Below are 18,724 nucleotides of genomic sequence, written 5' to 3'. Positions count from 1 at the left end.
CTAGTGATTGGATTTGTCCAGAAGCAGAATGGGCTGCCTCTAGAGGTGGTGAGTTTTCCATGACTAGAGGTCTTTAAACAGAGGCTGAACAATCTCATGCCAGTGAAGGGGGCTTGTATTTTAGGGAATATTACATGGCCGCTGAGGCCTCTTTCTAGGAATGTGATTCTATGAGATGTTGGCTGCTTTATGTTATTAGTCACACACATGCCATGACTATTTCTGCTAACTCTTAGATTGCCATTAGAGGGAGCCCATACATAGTCAATCAAGCTTATACCTGGGCTTCTAATCTCCAGTTCCATTATTGTGGTACAGTTAGTCAACAAACAATTTAGTAAGTATTAAGAGATACTCTGCTAACTATTGGGGATACACAATAAAGCAAAAACAGCCTTTTCCTTCAAGGATCCCATGATCTAATAACATGTAAATAATTAATAAACAAATAACATGTAAATAACAAGATACATACAACATAAATGGAAGATAGTCTCAGAGAAAGGCATTATGTGGAGAAGAGGGGGAAGTACCCAGAAAGGCCTCTTACAAAAGGTGGGATTTGAGCTGAATTTTGGAAGAAGTTGGGGAAGCCAGGAAATAGAGATGAGGGTGAGGAGGTAAAGCAGTGATCTCCACCTCCAAAATCTGTGCCTTTTCACTCTCTATCTTCCACGCCTGCTTTCCCTTCTCATCCCTCATCTCTACTTCCTTGTTCTAATACAGATCATTTCTCCCAAACTCAACTGGACTCAGGATGGTACCAGTGTGTATGCTCTCTCCAAAGATGCAGATCACAACCCAGCCATCCCCATCCTTGGTGACTGACTCCTGTCCATACCTTCCCATTGGTTTGCCTCAGAAGGTCTATCTACTCAACATGCTTGGGAGCCTTCCTCACTTTCTCTTGCTATCACACGTTTATTGGTGGAGCACACGGTCTATTTTCGCTTTGCTCTCTTGTATTACTAGTTCCATATTCTTTTGTAATTACACATTTTGTTGGTATCATCCTTTAGATAATCTTTAAAGTTCCATATTTATTATGTGTTACAACCTAATTATATTCACCATATGCCTTTCTCTTCTGCCTTCTCCATTACACTCATTTTAAAATCTTTAGACACTCCAGTGTGCCATGACTCATGGACATATAACAACATATGGTCCTGGCAAAAGACAGAATCTGCTTTCCAAGGACCAGTCCAGCTAAGTGTAGGAAAGCTTATTATCATAAGGCTGGCCTCCTGGTGATGAATCCTTTGGCCATGGCAACCCACGAAACAAAGAAAAATACAACATGGCCCTCAGTCCTAAGGGACCTATTACCATTCTGCAGTGATGGGGGTGAAATAGTAGAAAAGGGGATAGAGGATGTGAATACACAAATATTACCTGATAATAATCTCACAATTCTATAGCATTTAAAAAGTTGCAAAGTTCCTTATTCATAACTAACCTATAAAGAAGGCAGTACAAGTACAGTTATACTCATTTTTTACAGATGAGGAAACTGAGGTTAAGTGATTGTTTCTTGATTACATGGGGATAAATGATTAAGGCATGATTAAAACTCAGGTCTCATGATTGCAAGTCCAACATTCTATCCACTAAACCAGGTACATTATTATGTAATATATGAAACCTTAGTGTGAAGATGAATTAGACCTTTTCTCAGATACGGCAATGAATTCTCTTGCCCCCAGACTCATAGACCTTTGATGAGAGCCTTGAGTAGCCACTTGGGATCCTTTGTTGTTTTCGTCCTTGTAGGCAAAAGTGGCTTCTCTGGTTCAGAAATGTCGGGACAGAAACAACTTGGTCACCCAGCTGGTACAGGAACTGCACAGACATGGGATTGAGAACCTGCAGCTCTCACAGGCAGCAAGGGCTTTGGTGGATGATGTTGCTGTGGCCACTTATGCATCTACCTTCATGTCTTCTGACCCCAGAGAGGTAAATGCTATTGACTCCATCTGTCTCAATGATATTTCCAGCCATACCTTCCACTGCATCCCTCTATATGCTTGGTCCTTCATCCAAATTGAAAAACTCTTGCCAGCCGAGGTGCCTTTGCCCAAACTTCACATTTATTTCTAATATTAATTTCTGAAAATATTTAATAGCTTTGTCTGTACCCTGTTGTCTTTGCCTTGTTCCTCAACTGATGCCCCTTCATACTGGTCCATATATGAATGGATGTTTTTACAACATTTTCCCCATTTAATTAGTCAGCCTTTTACTAGCTGTGTTATCTGGTACATCTCCAGTGGCTTCCCCATTATCCACTAAAGGCAATGTATACTCTTCATCCTTTCATTTGAAGCTCTCCACAGTCTGGCTCTAATCTACCTTTGTAGCCATCTTTCATTCTATTTCTGTATTAATTTTATCTTCTGAGATAACTGTACTTCTCTCCATGGCCTATCTCCCTACCCTCACTTGTCCCCAACCCATCCTCACTTTCCATATCTGAGCTTTGCTTATACTATCCCCAATAACTTATAGTAGACTCCCCTCCTCCTCCTCCTCAATTTCTGCCTGATAAAACTCCACCTCCATTTTCTTACTCCTCTCCATTCTCCACTTATTAAATCCTCCCCTTCCTTCTAGGATCAATTCAGATTGATCTTCTATTAATACTTCCATGATTTTACCTCTCCCCACCCATAATTGAAAGCAGCCTTTGCCATCTTGGATCTTTCTTTTGCACTAAACAACCTCCACAATCTCTAATTAGAATGCAAGCTTCTTGAGAGCAGGCTTTGTATTGTATCTATTTTATTCCATTATATCGTATATCATTTCCCTAGCACTTAACATGTCTTTGAACATTTATAGATGCTTAAAATGTTTACTGAGTTGAGTTATTTTGAATGTGAGCTCTGGACTTGCAGTGTTTCCATATACTTTCAACAGAATGAGCACTTACCATGGGCTCAACACTGTGCTAGGCTCGGAAGGAGGAAGCACATGTCCCCAATAGCTGGAACCACATTGCATGTGAGCAACCAGAACTTTCACTTGATTACTTCAGTGAGTTATTTGGGCTGTCCAGATCCTAAGGAAAAAGGGCTAACTCTAGCAACTCCAATATGATTTCTTTCCTGGGAAGTTTCAATCATGAGATGACTCTGGAGGACTTTATGGCCCCAGGGAGGTAGGATGACACTCACCAGAGAGGGATGGAGAGTTACCTTGATTGTTTCTCATCTGCCATGATTCCTTTGTGGTGCATTTTATCCATCCATCTATCCATCTATTTGTCCATCCATCCATCCATCTGTCTATCGTCTACCTGTCTGTCTTTCTGTTTGTCTTTCTGTTTGTCTGTCTATCTATCTATTTTTGCAGTCTTTTTGTGGGATAGAACAAACAACAACCCCTATTCCCACAATGTATATATGCAGATTGAATGCAAATTTGAGTGCTTGCAATGGCATTTGAGAGGCCCCTTTTATCTACTTTCATAGCAGAGCTTTTGGTACTGCATGCCTGTGTGTGTGTGTGTATGTGTGTGTGTGTGTGTGTGTGTGTGAGAGAGAGAGAGAGAGATGGACCCTTTTGGCAATTTGGTAAAGCCTGTGGACCCCTTCATTAGAATGTTTTTAAATGCCGGATGTGGTTGTTGTTGTTGCTGTCGAGTCATTTCAGTCATGTCCAACTCTGTTATCCCATTTTGGGTTTTCCAGGCAAAGATACTAGTGTGGCTTTCCATTTCCTTCTCCAGTTCATTTTACAGATGAGGAAACTGAGGCAAATAGGGTTAAGTGACTTGCCCAGGGTCACAAAGCTAGTAAATGTCTGAGGCTGGATTTGAGCAAAGGTCTTCCTGACTGCAAGCCTGGCACTCTATCTACCACACCACCTAGCTGCCCATTTAAATGCATAAAATGAGCTACATAAGATACCAAAGAAAGCAATTATATTGGAAAGAAAGATTTAATTTTTCCCTCCTGGGCATGAATCCCCTGAAATTAAAGAATCCCTGCTCTATAAAGACCTTAACTATAAGTCCTTGGATGGATGGGGACAGAAGGAGACAAATTCTGAGGTCCTGGAGTGGGGAACGTACTTGGTGGGGGAGGATGGAGGCATGATTCCCAAACAATGATTCTTGAAAACTACCTAAGGTTTAACTTAACAACATATTAAAGCCAGAGTTTAGGGTAATGGTCTATGGCCTATAGTAGAATAATGTAGAAACTCTCACCTATAGAAGCATGTAGTCTTTTTGGAGAGGTAAGATCATACCTATGGGAAAATGTGAGGCAACAATGAGTGAGAGTGGATTCTTGTAATGTCAGAGTTTGAAGGAAAGACAACCAGTCTGGAGTCTGAAGACTTGGATTCTAGTACCAACTCTGTCACTAACTTTGTTGTATGGCCTTAGATTCTTCATATCTAACATGATTTCTGTGGTACCTTCCAGTTCTAATTTTGTATGATTCTCTAAGTAAGTATTTCTTCAAAGCCTATTATATGTAGGTCACAGAGTCAGGTGCTGTGGGAGATACAGAAATACATGAGATATGGTTCCTAAATTTCATAGAATCATAGGATTTGCAGCTAGGAATGACTTTAGAGATCCCTGAATCATATTGCTAATATAAAGTATTTACTGGTTTTATGTAGAAATGATGATTTTAGCCTTTTAAAAAGTATACTTTTTTACCCCTCCTCCCCCTCTTCCTCCTTTTCTCCCTTTCTCCTTTCACTCCCTCCATCTCTTTCTTCTTTCTTTTCTTCCTTCTTTCTTTTCTTCCTTCCTTCCTTCCTCTCCGGTTCTCTGTTTCCCCATATGTGAAATGCCAAGATTCCATTGATTATCCAAGATTCCTTCCAGCTCTAATATTCTATATTCTAGAATTCTTTAAGGTTTTGACAATATATAGTCTATATTTTAAAGTCCCTCTTTGTTCTTACAGTCCCTTGGTTACATATTACATCCTTTCCAATTACATGGATGTTGTCGGCTCCTCTATAACCCTATGATTAATGGTTAGTTGGATCCAAACATCGTTGCTCTGGAGTTCCTCTGAAGTGTTACACCAAGAAAGTTCTCTTGCAGAGGTCTTTCTGTGCCTTGCAATGTGGCAAGACTCACACCCCATATTCTAACTGAGAACATCTAGGTTAGTTTGTTTTTGTTCATTCATTCAACAAGCATTTATTTAGCTTCTACCATGTGCACAGTGACAGGCAGCATGGCCTCTTATAGAGGATAGGGAATTGTCCTTGGAGCTAGAAAGACCTAAGTGCACATCATGCCTGTGACTCATTCTAGCTGTATGGCCCAGAGCAGGTCACTTAGCTTCTCTAGCTGCCTTAAGACAAGTCTTCATTTTTGAAAGTTGAGGATCTGCATGTGGGATAGCTAGGCAATGTAGTGGATAGAGTGCCATCTTCCTGAGATCAAATTCAGTCTCATAAACTTGCTAGCTGTGTAATTCTGGGCAAGTCATTTCACCCTGTTTGCCTCAGTTTCCTCATCTGTAAAATGAACTGGAAATGGAAATGGCAAACCACTCCAGTATCTTTGCCAAGAAAACCCCAAATGGGGTCACAAAGAGTCAGACATAGCTGAATGACAATAATGATCTGGATGTGTATACTAAATTTCCAAGTGGGGATTCTTCTATACCAATAAAATTAACAATCTGGATCCCTTCTCCCCTCATTCCTTCCTCTCCTAAATGTGCAAAGCATGGTGCTACATGCTGGAAATACAGAAACAAAAATGAACTGGTCATAGGATCATAGATTTAGAGATGAAAGGGACCCCAGGGGTCATCTAATCCAATCACCTCATTTTGCAAATGAGCAATCTGAAGCCCAGGGAGGGCATGTTACTTGTTCAAGGTCACTCAAGTAGTGAATGGCAAAAATGAGATTTGATGACAGAGCCTCAGCCTTCAAGTTGAGGATGCTTTCCACTGGACCAGGCTGCTTTATACATTCTGATGAGGAAGAAAATTATAAAGAATTTAGCAAAGTGAGTTATCCTATTCAGAACCAGTCCCAGCCAAACTGTGAAGTTGTTGAGGTGTGTCTATCCCTCTGTGTCTCCCTTTTCCTGTTTGTGGAGAAGTTAATTATTCCTCCCCCTCAACTCCCTCCTCTTCCAGCACCAATTATTCTGGGCTTTGTCTTCAGCTACATGCCACCTAAAATAGTGGAAAGAGCACTGAATTTTAAGTCAAACAACCTGGGTTCAAATCCTGGTTCTGCCCCTTACTGCTGGAGTCTGGACCCCTGCTGAGTCTGCATTTATCTATAAAATAAGGACTTAGCCTGGATGTCTTCTAATGTCTCTTTCACAGAGAATCAGTGGAAGAGCCAAAACTAAAACTCACAATTCCCAGGCCAGTGAGCAGGTGTATTAAATAACAAAATAAACATCAAGACATTCTATTCAAAGAACTTTGGGAGGGGTATGGTGGAGGAGTATAGTAAAAAGGAGGCCAAATATGGAATTAGAAAGGCCTAACATGATTCTCCCTGGCCCCCACTTTTACATCTATAAAATGGGAATCATAATCCTTGCATTACCTTCCCCACAGGGTTGTTTTAAAGAAAGCAATCTGCAAACCTTCAAATGCTAAGGAAATAGGGCCTGTTGTTTATTAAATACCTACTTTGTGTAAGAATCTGTGCTGGGACAGTGGCAGCAGTACTTGCGAAGGTTTTTTTTTCCCTACTTTACTATGATGGTTGTATTTTAACTCTTGGCAGCCAAACTACTTCACGGAGTCCAAAGCACAATGTTTTATAGACGCTAAGTAGTGTTGAGCTGCAAAGGACACAGATGAAATTCCTGACGGAGGCATTTTGACTCTGGCTCTGTGTCCTGGAGGGCTGCCTTGTTGGCAGTAACCAAGCTACTAATGGCCTTATGAGTGTAATTCTGCCTGTCAAGAGATGAAGTAAAAATCACATAGAAGAAAAGAATGAGTCTTGTATAGGCCACACTCCCTTTATGTCATGCCACATAAATGGGTTAGCCTCCCTTTATGTTATTGACCCATTGTTAAGAGGATGGGTGCTTGAGTTTCTTTGTCCAGGGGGTTTCATGGTCTTTTGCCACCCTGGCCAGGTGTGTGGGAGATGCCTGGCAGAGATCAGAGGGCAGACTACAGAATCCGTCCAAAATAATTAGGGAATCCTAGACTTGGACCCAGGCAACTGACCTGTGTTCAGGTGTTGACATAGATGAATGAATGAGTAAAAAGGCATTTTTAAAGTGTTTACTATATGCAAAAGCAACAGAGATGCAAATAGAAAAGAAATACAGAACCCATATTACTCACAGTTGTTCAGTGTCTGAGGCAGCACAAAATAAAGCTTCATCAACATTGTGAACTTCCTGTACTCTCCTATTCTGTACCTCAACACCCCTTTCTATCAACCCCCTACTCACTGCTCTTCTACTCCAGGGTCTGACAGTGATGTGTGCCTTCTCCTTTCTGAGGGCAACCCCTTTACTTGTGTGCTTGATCTCACCTTTTCCCTTCACCCCCAGAAAATCACACCTTCATTCCCTCTTACCTAATTGAGATTCCCACTGCCTAAAAACACACTTCTCTCTCCTTAAAGAAAACCATTCTTTGATCCTGCCACCTCCTTTTGCTTTCATTCTATATTTCATTTTATATATGTGTGTATATATTCTATATTCTAATATTCCATTTACATATACATTCCAAATTGTAATATATTTTATATATTTATGTATATTTTCTATATCTATATGTGTCCTAGTATTCTATTTTTGTATGTGTATATGTGTTCTATATTCTAATATATGTTATAGTTTTGGTATATTTTCTATATGTATATATTCTAATATTCTATTTTATGTATGTGTATATATTCTATATTTGAATATATTTCATAAATTTGTGTATATTTTCTATATATATTCTAATATTCTGTTTTATGTATGTATATATATATTCTATATTCAAATATATTTTATATATTTGTGTATTTTTCTATATGTATATATTCTAATATTCTATTTTATTTATGTTTATATATTGATATTCTAATATATTTATATGGTTATGTATATTATATATATATATTCTATATTCTATTCTATTTCTATTCTATTCACTGATAAACTATAGGAAAAAAGTCATCTGCATTAATTGCTTCACTCCCTCACATCCCATTCACTCTCAATGCCTTGTAATCTGGCTTTAGAAGCTACCACCTGAGTGAAGCTGTTCTTTTCAAGGTTATTGAGCTCATAATTGTTAGATCCAACTGCAGTCCTCTATCTGATTTTGGTACTGTACCATTAATGACCCCCTTCACCAAGATTTCCTTTCCTCCTGTGATCTTCATGACACTATTTTCTTCTGGACATCCTCCCAGCTGTTTGACTTCTATTTTTCAGTTCCTTTTATAGGATTGTTGTCTGTGTCCCTCTACATGTGAGAAGTGTGATCTAGACCTCTTCTCTTCTCTCCTTGTAACTAAGCTCCCTTTTTTGCTAATCCTGTCAGCCTCCCTGGGTACAACCATCATCTCTATGTAAATGCCTAGAAAATCTACATATCTGACCCTAATCTCTTTCTCAAACTCTAACCCCACTTCTAATTATTTCTTGCTAGACATAGAGGTATCTACATTGATGACCCTTAAGTAATAGGTGTACTGACAGCACATCCAAAGTGGAATGTATCATCTTTCCTAGTAATCTCCCCATTCTAACTTTTTCATAATATTTCTTTGAAGAGCATTGCCATTCTTCAGTCATCTTTAACTCTATTTTCTCCCTCACTTTTCATATCCACTCAACTTCCAAAGCTTGTCAATTCTAGCTCCTATGACATCTGTTGCACCAAACATCTTTCCACTCATGGCTACTACCATCATACAGGCCTTCTATCACTTCTAGCTAGAACAATGGCAATAGCTCCCTAATTGGCCTTTATGTTTCCAATCTCTCTCTTCCAAATCCAATTTCTCTTCCACACAGCTGTCAGATTTATATTGCTAATGATTTAGTTGTTTCAGTAGTGTCTGACTCATTGTGACCCCATTTGGGATTTTCTTGAAAAGATACTGGAGTAGTTTGTCATTTCCTTCTCTAGCTCACTTTACAGATGAGGAAATTGAAGCAAAGAGGATTAAATGACTTTTCCCAGGATCATATAGCTAGCAAGTGTTTAAGGTCAGATTTGAACTCAGGTCTTTCTGGCTCCAGACTCTGCCCTCTATTCCTAACGATAGGTGTGATTAAATCGCTCCCTGACTGATACTTTTCTGTGACTTCCTATTGCCTAACAGCAAAAAATACAACCTCCTCTGTTTGACATTTGCACTGTATCATATTCTGCCTCCATCTTACCTCTCCAGACAATCATTCTTCCTTCCACACTATGGATCAACCCAATTGGCCTATTTGCAATTTTTCCTACACGACATTCCAGCTTTTGACTTCGTGGCTTCATACAGGTTGTACCCAATGGAACATTCGCTCCCCTTCACTTTGCCCCTTAAAATCCCCAGCTTCTTTCAAGATTAAATTTAAGTATAATTTCCTACATAAGGTCCTTCCTGATCCCCTTACTTCTTAGTGCCCTTTGCCTTCTGAAATTCTTTGCATATGCTTTGTATTTGCTTATTTAGGTGGATATTATATTGTAATTTTCTTTGGAATGTCAGCTTCTGGAGGGCATGAGCCTCAATTTCATTGTTTTATGAGGTGAATAGGACCTTAGGGGTCATCCAGCCCAATCTTCCCATTTTACAGATGAGAAGTCTGAGCCCAAGTAGAGTTGTGTGGCTTGCTCAAGACCACAGAGTAATAGAAATGGAACTTTGACTGAGGTTCTATAACTCCAAGGCTGACTCCATACTGTTTTTAAAAAAATCTTTGCATCTGCAGTACCTAACATGGTTTCTTGCAATATTATGTTTTGTTGGTATAGGGAACTTCCAGTGAGAAAACTCCTTCTTCCAGTGCAGATGAAAAGCTGCTCTATGATTTAGATTTTTAGGGGGTTTCTTAGGGCACTGAGAGCTAAAATAGTTTGTCCAAAATTGTGTGAGAGTCAAGACTTGAACCTGGTTTTTCTTGACACTGGGAGGAGCTCTTTTTCTACTACTCCATGGTGACTTTTACCTCAGAGTGAATAAGTATCTAATAAATGTTGATGGGTTGAATTGAATTTAATCCTTCTAAAAGGTCATGATTTCACCAGTTTGTCTCAACCAGGGTGGATTGTAATAATCCCAACTCTTGAAGAAACTTCCTTTTGGATTACTGTAGCTGGAAAAGTATTTGGTGGCCAGCCTTACTGAAATGAGTCTTGGTGTTTAGTTGGTCTGGTCCTAAGATGTGGAATGCATAGTTCATTGCTAGAACACTTTTCGAGGATAGCCCTTTTAGCTATCTGTCAGGGCATGTACTTTGCTGGCATAGCCTTCTAGATCACAGGGTTACCTCCCTGCTGCTGTGTGGAAAAGGCAGCTTTGGTGTAGTTGAAAGAATATTCCATTTGGCACCAAAAAGCATATGTCTAAATCTCCTCTTTGCCAAGTACTAGCTATGTGACCCTGGGCAACTCACTTGGCCTTTCTGAGTCTCTATTTCCTACATAAAAGTAAGGATAATAATACCTCACAGAGCGGTTAGGAGGATCAAATGAAAATGTATGTAAAGTCCTTTGTAAACCAGTTATCTCTGTCTAAATTCCAGGTATTATTAATGCAACATTGAAGTACTTTAGTGGAGGAAATGATCAAACACTATACAGACAGGATAACATGTAACCCCTCGTGTTTGTAAAGTGATTTCATATCCATTATTTCATATGAATTCTTATAGCATCCCTGTGAGATAGGGAGTGCAAATATCATCACTCTTATTTTACATATGATTTAGAATCGGAAAGGGCCCTTGGATTTCATTTAGCTTAAGAGCTCTTAGCCTAGGCTCCTTAAACTTGTTTAAATATTCTTTTCTTGTAAATATATTCCAGTATAATTGTTTTCCTTTGTAATCTCATGCATTTTATTTTATGCATTTAAAAACCTTCTAAGTAGAAGTTAACAGGCTTCATCAGATGGTCAAAGGGGTCCATAGCAAAAAAGGTTAAGATCCTTAATGTAGACCAACCCACTCATTGTCCTAATAAGGAAACTGAGGCTTTCCTCTGGAGGAGAAGTGCCTTGCTATAAGTCACACAGGGTAAATGGCAGGGCTGGGTCTTAACGGAAGTCTTATGATGTCTCTTCGCTTTGTAGCAAGGTTTCAATCGAAGCTCATCAACTGTGAGCTTAACAGCAGGCTGAAAAGGAGAGAGATTTTGTTCATATAGTAATGAAATTGCACATGTTAAAACCAAAATGAAATTCTGAGGAATTGAGACCCAGTTCCTGTGAATCACAGTCCTGCAAAGATGCATGGAAACTTTGGGGAGACCAGACCAGCTGCTGCCATCAGGGTTGCCAACCTCAGCAGGGAGGGAGTTCAAATTCAAGTGGAGAAATGGAATATCTATGGGAGAATTCTCCATTCAACTGCCCACATTCTCTTACAGCTGCTTCATAGGATCAGAGATGAAGAGCTGTTAGGAAATTAGAAATCATTTAGTCTAATCCCATCATTTTACAGATAAGGAAACAAAGGCACAGTGAGGCTAAATGGACTAATTCATACAAATTGTCAGTGATAGAGCCTGGTTTCAAACCAAACAATCAGACAGTTAAACATTTGTTTAACTGCCATACTCTGTGTGAGACTGTGCTAAGTGCCAAGGATACAAAGACAAAAGGCCGTCCCTATTCTTGAGGGGCTCCCTGTCTAATGGGGAGAAAACATTCAACCCAAGTATTTTCACACTAAATCAAACTCTCTTCCCAACATCTAAAACATTCATTCAGTTTGGAGAAGTGAATATGGGACAGGTTGGAAAAGACTTGGCCCTGGTTTGCATCTTTATGAAGTCCAGAGGGCATTTGATCCATATTAATAAAATCTCCTTTTTGCCTGGGGGAGAGATGAAGAGATTAGGCACAGGGTTTCCTGTTCCTAACTGTCTTCTTTCACTACTTTTAATGCTCATCCTTTAAAGTCCTGTAGCACTTTATACTTTATATGGCACCATCATATAAGTTCTCATTTGATCCCACCAGCACTTTATGGTAGTAATAATAAGACTGATAACACAAATCTATAGTGTTTTAAAGTTTATAAAGCACTTTCTTCATGATAACCCTTTGAGGTTGGGAGTGCAGGTTTTTATTCTTCCCATTTCAAATATGAGGAAATGTAAATTTAGAGAAGTGAAATTATTTAATAGGGTCACACAGTAAGTGTCCAAGCTCACTTTCCTGTACTACTTTACAGCCTTTGAGAGCTTTCTTCACAATGACCTTCTGAGGTAGGTGCTGTGAGTGTTTGTCATCCCCATTTTACAGGGAGGGAGAATCGTAGCTCACAGGGGTAAAATTACTCAGCCAAGGTTACACCACTATTAAGAGACCAAACAGTCTCTGTAATTCTGATTCCCATGCCAGTGGCTGTCTTTCTACCATGTGTGATGTTAATGGAATAGGAAGATCTCCCCTGCCCATTAATAGGCCTGTGTGACTGCATGTGTTTAATCAAGTATGTCTTACTTCTTTGAGCTCCAGCTCAGCAGTGATACATCCAATGAGCCCACTGGGGGAAGGACTTGCCTAAGGAGGAACTTGCTTAGGGGAGGCTTGCTTGTAGGAAGGCTTTCACATCTTTTGCTAATTTCTTATTCGGCAGAGTCATGAGGGTTGTGATGCCTTCTGGCTCTGAGAAGTGTATATATACTCTGAGTTGGTATTTTGCTTTGAGGGCTTGCTTATGAGAAGGATATTATGATTCCCTGGTAGAGACTCTGAATAGCTGTTTGTTCAGACCCCCCATCTGCTCAGATGTAAAGGCTATTCTTGATCCAGTGATATGTGTAAAGTGAATAATAATATTGCTTTGATTCAGTCAGTTAGAGCCCTGTCTGTTGGTCTTTGTGCCAGTTCCTCTGCTTGTATTCTCTTTGCTTGTATTTTTCTCTGCTTGTATTTTCTCTGATGTTCAGGGTGCTGACCTTTCCTCTGAACTAGTGAAAGTAATTAACGTAAGATTGTTGACCCCTTTAAAGTTGCTTTCCTTTAAAAGCAGATCTAAGAGCCTGTGCCAACAGGCCATCCTGGGCATGGTAGGGTGCTTGCCAGTACACTACGCTATGTTGTCTCTGGCTAAGGATGTTGAAATCACAGATTTGCTTCTGGAAGGCATATTGGAGATCATCTCATCCAATCCCCTCATTTTACATATGAGGAAACTGAGGCTCAGAGAGGTTGAACAAAACCCTTTTTCATTTTTGAAGCAATCTTACTCTTTAGGAAATACTAAATATTTTGGGCTTATATAAACTTTTTTCTTCCCAGCTATGTAACTGTGGGCGAACCATGTATTTTCCCTGAGCTCTAATGTTATAAATGGATATAAAATCATTCGCTCTACCTATTTCTCAGGGCTGTCATTATGGAAAGTGCTTTGCAAACCTTAAAATGCCTTGGAAATTTGGACTAGCTGGCATTATTGCTTTCTGAAGAATTTCAGAGTAACTGCTTTCTATTTTTTTCCAGGCATATTACCAATCAGACACCAAGTCTGAGAACACTGCCTTTGGAAGAGGTTAGTACAGTTATGTATTTTTTCTTTTAAATATTTTAATTTTTTTACATTATAATTACTCTCCAGTGACTCCCCTTCCCCAACAGAACCCCATCTTGTAACAGATAAAATCAGTTACACAGATCAATACATTGGCCCCTGGAAGCTAGGTGGTGCAGTGGATAGAGCAATAGGCCTGGAGTGCACATCCAGCCTCGGACACTTACTAGCTGTGTGACCCTGGGCAAGTCACTTAACTTGTTTTCCTGTTTCTACCTCATAGGGGTGTGGTGAGAATCCAATGAGATAAAAAAAAAACACTTAGCACAGTGCTTGGCACACAGTAGTTAGCTATTATTACCCAAAAATTTGTGCCTCATTCTGAAACAAGAACCTACCACCCCGGGTGCTGACAACTAAGAGATGTTTCACCTCTCACATCATGATTAGTCATCACATTGATCAGAGAGCTGGAGTCCTTCAGTGTCGTTTCCATTTACATCATTGTGGTCATCAGTAAACAAGCATTTATTAAGCACTTACTGTGTACAGGCACTATGCTAGCTATTGGGGGTAAAACGATAAGCAGAAAGAAAGAGTCCCCTGCCTTCAAGGAGCTTACCCTCTCATGAGGGAAGATAGCACATAAAAACAAGTCAAAAAGAGGAGGAAGGAAAATACCTTGCTTGGGGGCATAATGGAGGAGTCCAGATTTCAGCCAGTGGAGAAATGAATTACATCATGAAATTTGTTCTCCTGGTTCTGCTTACTATAATCTGCATCAGCTCATATATTTCTGTTTTACCCACATACTACAAATTGTCCAGGCAATGAATGGACACTCTCCTTCTAGTTCTCTGCACCTACAAAAGGGGTGCTGTACATAGTTTGGTACATAGGGGGTCTGTCCCACTGACTTTGACCTTAAAGTAGATATTCTTGGAATTGTGCTGCTTAGTCAGGGAGGTTTTCAGCAGGATGAACGTATGTGCTTATGTACAAAATTGAGCACTTGCACTTTCATCATGGCGTCAATCTCAAGCAGAACAATCCCACAATCAGACTAGTGGGAGAGGTTTTTCGGAGTGGCAAAGTACTCAGTGTCAGACTTTGATTATAAAAGGATTTTTCAAAAAACCATCTTCTTTCTTTTAGTGCTCACTACTCATTTCTCAGCTGAACATGCAATCCAGAAATTGCCATATGGCCATTCACCATTTATCTTTTTTTTTGTACTCAAATTTCTGTTAAAAAAAAAAGTGGGAACTGTAGGCTAGCTGAAGTGTTTTCCCATCTCTCTAGGAGATTGTTATCTCCAGGCAAATGTCTACTCCATTCTGGCCACTGAAGTTGGCAACTAAATATATTTGCTGTTGTTGTTCGGTAGTTTCAGTCACCTCCAACTCTTTGTGACCCTATTCGGGGTTTTCTTGGCAAAGGTACCTCATCCAGTTCATCTTACAGATGTGCAAACTGAGGCAAATAGGGTTAAGTGACTTGCCCAGGGTCACACAAATAGTAATTATCTGAGACAAGATTTTAACTAAGGAAGATGAGTCTTCCTGACTTCAGGCCCAGCACTCTATCCACTACACCACCCAGCTGCCCAAGTAGTTAGTTATATAGATGGAGGCAAATAATTATAGGACAATATGGTAGAGTAGCTACATAGCCAAGAGAACTGAGTTACTGGTTATGTGACCTAGAATAAGCCCTTACTTTTTATTGCAAAATGAAGTAATAGGACTAGATCAGATTTCCCACCTCTGGACTAGATGATCTCTAATTTCCCCTCTATCTCTGATATTCTAAGGTTCCCTTCACCACTAATATTCTATGCCATGCTGGCATTTTATGTTCTAAGGTTCCCTTTAGCTCTATAATTCTATATTTCAATGCCATTCTCCATTCTGACATCTTATATTCTAAGCACCTTTCTAGCTCTGATGTTCTGTGTTCTAATTTTTTGCTTCTACCTTAACGTTCTGTGTTCTAATATTCCCTTTAATTGTAAGATTCCACGTTCTAAACCAGGACTGTCCAAAATGAGGCCTGCAGTGCGATTTATGTGGCCCACTACAAGCATAGAAATTTACATAAATGCTTTAGTAAATGAAACTGAGCTACCGCAGAGCTCTCACTGAAATGGCAAATCAAAATATATTGTCTATTGTTTCAATAAAAACCTAAGTTTAGACAGCCCTGCTGTAAGCCTTCTTCTAACTCCAACATTCTGTGTTCTGCTGAGGTGTAGCAGGGTGAAGAACCACCAATAGAAATTGTTAAGACCGATTTAGGGGGGAATTTTTGGCTCTAAGTGTGTTTTTTGAGATTTGAATGATGACATTCTCTCATAGATCAAACCCATCTCCTGAGCCCAAATATGACCAATCACTTCAGTGGATATTTCAGTTCTAACACTTCTCCTGCTGCTGACTCTGACCCATCACTTAGGAAAACTCACACTGGGCCTCCAAATGTGAGTAAGTTCCCAAGGACTATTTTTAGATTTTAAAAGACTTCAAATGCTATTCATTGTACTTCTTTTTATCTCCTACAGGCAAAATCTAAAGTCAGATGGTGTTTGAATCAGGCCTTTTACTTAGCTTCAGCAATAAAATCTTAACCTTTAAAAAGTTATGAAAAAATAGATATCTTAGAGACAAAAACGTTACATTTCTATTTTTAAAATGAGATTGGATATTGAGCTTGATTTCCTCAAAACCCAAATATTTGATTAATAATAAAAAAGCTCCTTATGTTTTCATGAGTTGGGGCAGAAGGTGGTGGTGGTGGTAAATGGGCACTTATTTCAAGGATCCCAATATCAATCTCTCCACTCCTTAGTATGTGACCTTCAAGAGTTGCTGTAGCCAAAACATCAGTCACCCTTCAGCTAACCTAGTGATATGCCTCTACAAACTTAGCAAGGTGTGTCCTTGGATCACAAATATACTATCTTTCAGGAGTTCTGATCAAACCTTCCTACCCTGATGTCACTGTCCAAAGCCAGAGCTCTGTTGACACAGCTTTGGAGAACCTAAGGCCATGTTTACCACAGTGGGAATATCAGAATAGGACTTTAGTGGAAAAAATAAGGGTTCAACTTTAAAATAGGGATAGGAACTGAACTTGCAATTTCATTAACATAGAGAACCCCCAGGTGAGGAAACTACCTTTACACTTGCAGATTGGTACTTCTCTGTACCTTAGAGTTATCTGGATCACTGAGAGATTAAGTGATTTGTCCAGGGTTACCCAGCCAGTGTGCATCAGAGGCAGGAATGAAACACAGGTTTTCTGAATTTGGAAGTCAGCTCTCTATCCACTACACCTTGCTGTCTGTCATATATTTTACAATTTAATTTATGTCAACTTTGACATACACTGAAAAAGAAGGGGAAATGATTGTGCGGCTGGCAATGTAATTAGTCACGATGAATCTACTATTGTTTCTCCCTCACTCTGTATCCCTGCAGGCTCTTTCCTACTTTTCTCCCTCTTACTTCTCCCACCCACCAATTCAGCTCTGCCCCATTTCCATCCTTTATGTCAATTGATTTATGACTTTTTCAATAAATTAATTGGCCATCAGACTAGTTTCAGTGTTTAACAGCCAATTACTAACCATCCTGTTCCTGCAGTAAATGACCTTTTTCCTGACTTTACCTGGTCACAGGTTGACATACAGAGGAGGAAAGATTTCAAAATCCAACCACAGCTCCCATTTGGGAGGAAGACGATGGCAGTCATTCTTTAATATCTAGGTATGGGACTTAAAAAAAAAAACAGAAAATTATAAAATGCTCCCCTTGCTGCAAATTTGTTTTGTTAAATTAAATGTCATTTTTAAGGAAGAACAGTATTTTAGCTGTCACATTGTGAGAAAAGGAGTAAGACTGGAATTTATTTTGTCTAACAGTCTTATTGAACTGATGATGACTCTGTGCTCCTTATTATCTTCAAGGTAAAAGACAATCTCATTTGCCTTTCATTCAAGACTCTCCAAAATCTGGCACCAGCCTGCCTTTCCAGTCTTACTCCCTTCCACTCCCTCAGTGCTTCAGCCAAACTAGACAGCTCTCTCTTCCCCACACACAGGTTTACTCTCCAGCCTCAATGTCTTTGTTCCCTGTGCTTGAAATGGAATCCTTCTCCATCTTTGTCAGTTGAATTTCTATCTGTCCTCTAAAACCCAACTCAAATGCTACCTACATCAGGAAGCCTTCTCTAATTTCTGAGGTTATCCCCACCCTGGAATTCAGTGGGCACTTTGTACTTCTCAATGCACTCACCACATCACGATGTGCATGCTTATTTGCTGAGTATGTAGCCAAGCCCTGTACTAGACTGATCTCCAGGGCAAGTCTTGTATCATCTGAATAGGCAGCCTCCAGATCTACTGAATTCCCTCTTATTACTTCTATATGGAAGTTAGAAATAGCTGGCTTTTGGTTCATGTGAATAGACTGACATTGAAGGTACATCTTAATACTCTTTCGTGTACAAGATTTCATCAGGATCAGTCAAGTTCTATTAAAAATATTATAGAACAGTCAAAGTTAAAGCCAAAGACCAAGAACCCTGCATTGTAGTGAGAGTACTAAATAGGTCATCAGAAGGCTTAGATTTACATCCCAGCTCAACCATTCCGTACCTGAGCATGACATTGAGCGAATCTGTAATTCCTTCTTGGCCAAACGAATGTCATATTTTACTTCTCTTTTCCAGCCAATAAGAATGACCTTTGGGTTGGAAAAGATAAAACAAACATAGCTCAGAGGAAGCTAACACCCAAGATAAGCAAGAAGAAAGTAAAGTAATATCCAGCTTCCTTTGATGAGCTGAAGTTTCCTGCTCCATATGAATGCTATCCTTGGGTACTGAAAGAACCTGCAGAGCTAATTCCTTAGGCATTATAATTGGATTTGAAAGATCCCTCAGAATCAGAGAGATGATGCAGAACTAGAAAAGGGCAAATGTCCTAATTTACAAAATAAGAAAAGTTGGGATGGGAATGGAATCATCCTCAGGAGAAAAATTAGGGTGCATTAT

The 18,724-nt window shown here is 39.5% G+C and overlaps 1 protein-coding gene across 1 annotated transcript in view; it reads left to right on the top strand.

The window, feature by feature from the left end:
• The window catches only part of C6H4orf50 (chromosome 6 C4orf50 homolog), a 132,441-nt gene that overhangs the window by 47,069 nt on the left and 66,648 nt on the right, over window positions 1-18,724 (top strand). The window contains exons 10-12 of the mRNA XM_036765076.1: window positions 1,774-1,956; window positions 13,642-13,690; window positions 16,027-16,148. Of these exons, the coding sequence (XP_036620971.1) occupies window positions 1,774-1,956; window positions 13,642-13,690; window positions 16,027-16,148 (354 nt within the window). The remainder of the gene's footprint in view (window positions 1-1,773; window positions 1,957-13,641; window positions 13,691-16,026; window positions 16,149-18,724) is intronic.

This window comes from Trichosurus vulpecula, chromosome 6 (genome assembly GCF_011100635.1).
Source record: "Trichosurus vulpecula isolate mTriVul1 chromosome 6, mTriVul1.pri, whole genome shotgun sequence".
Classification (NCBI taxonomy): Eukaryota; Metazoa; Chordata; class Mammalia; order Diprotodontia; family Phalangeridae; genus Trichosurus; species Trichosurus vulpecula.
Note: the sequence above shows the minus strand (reverse complement) of the source record. Positions and strands in the feature narration are given on the sequence as shown.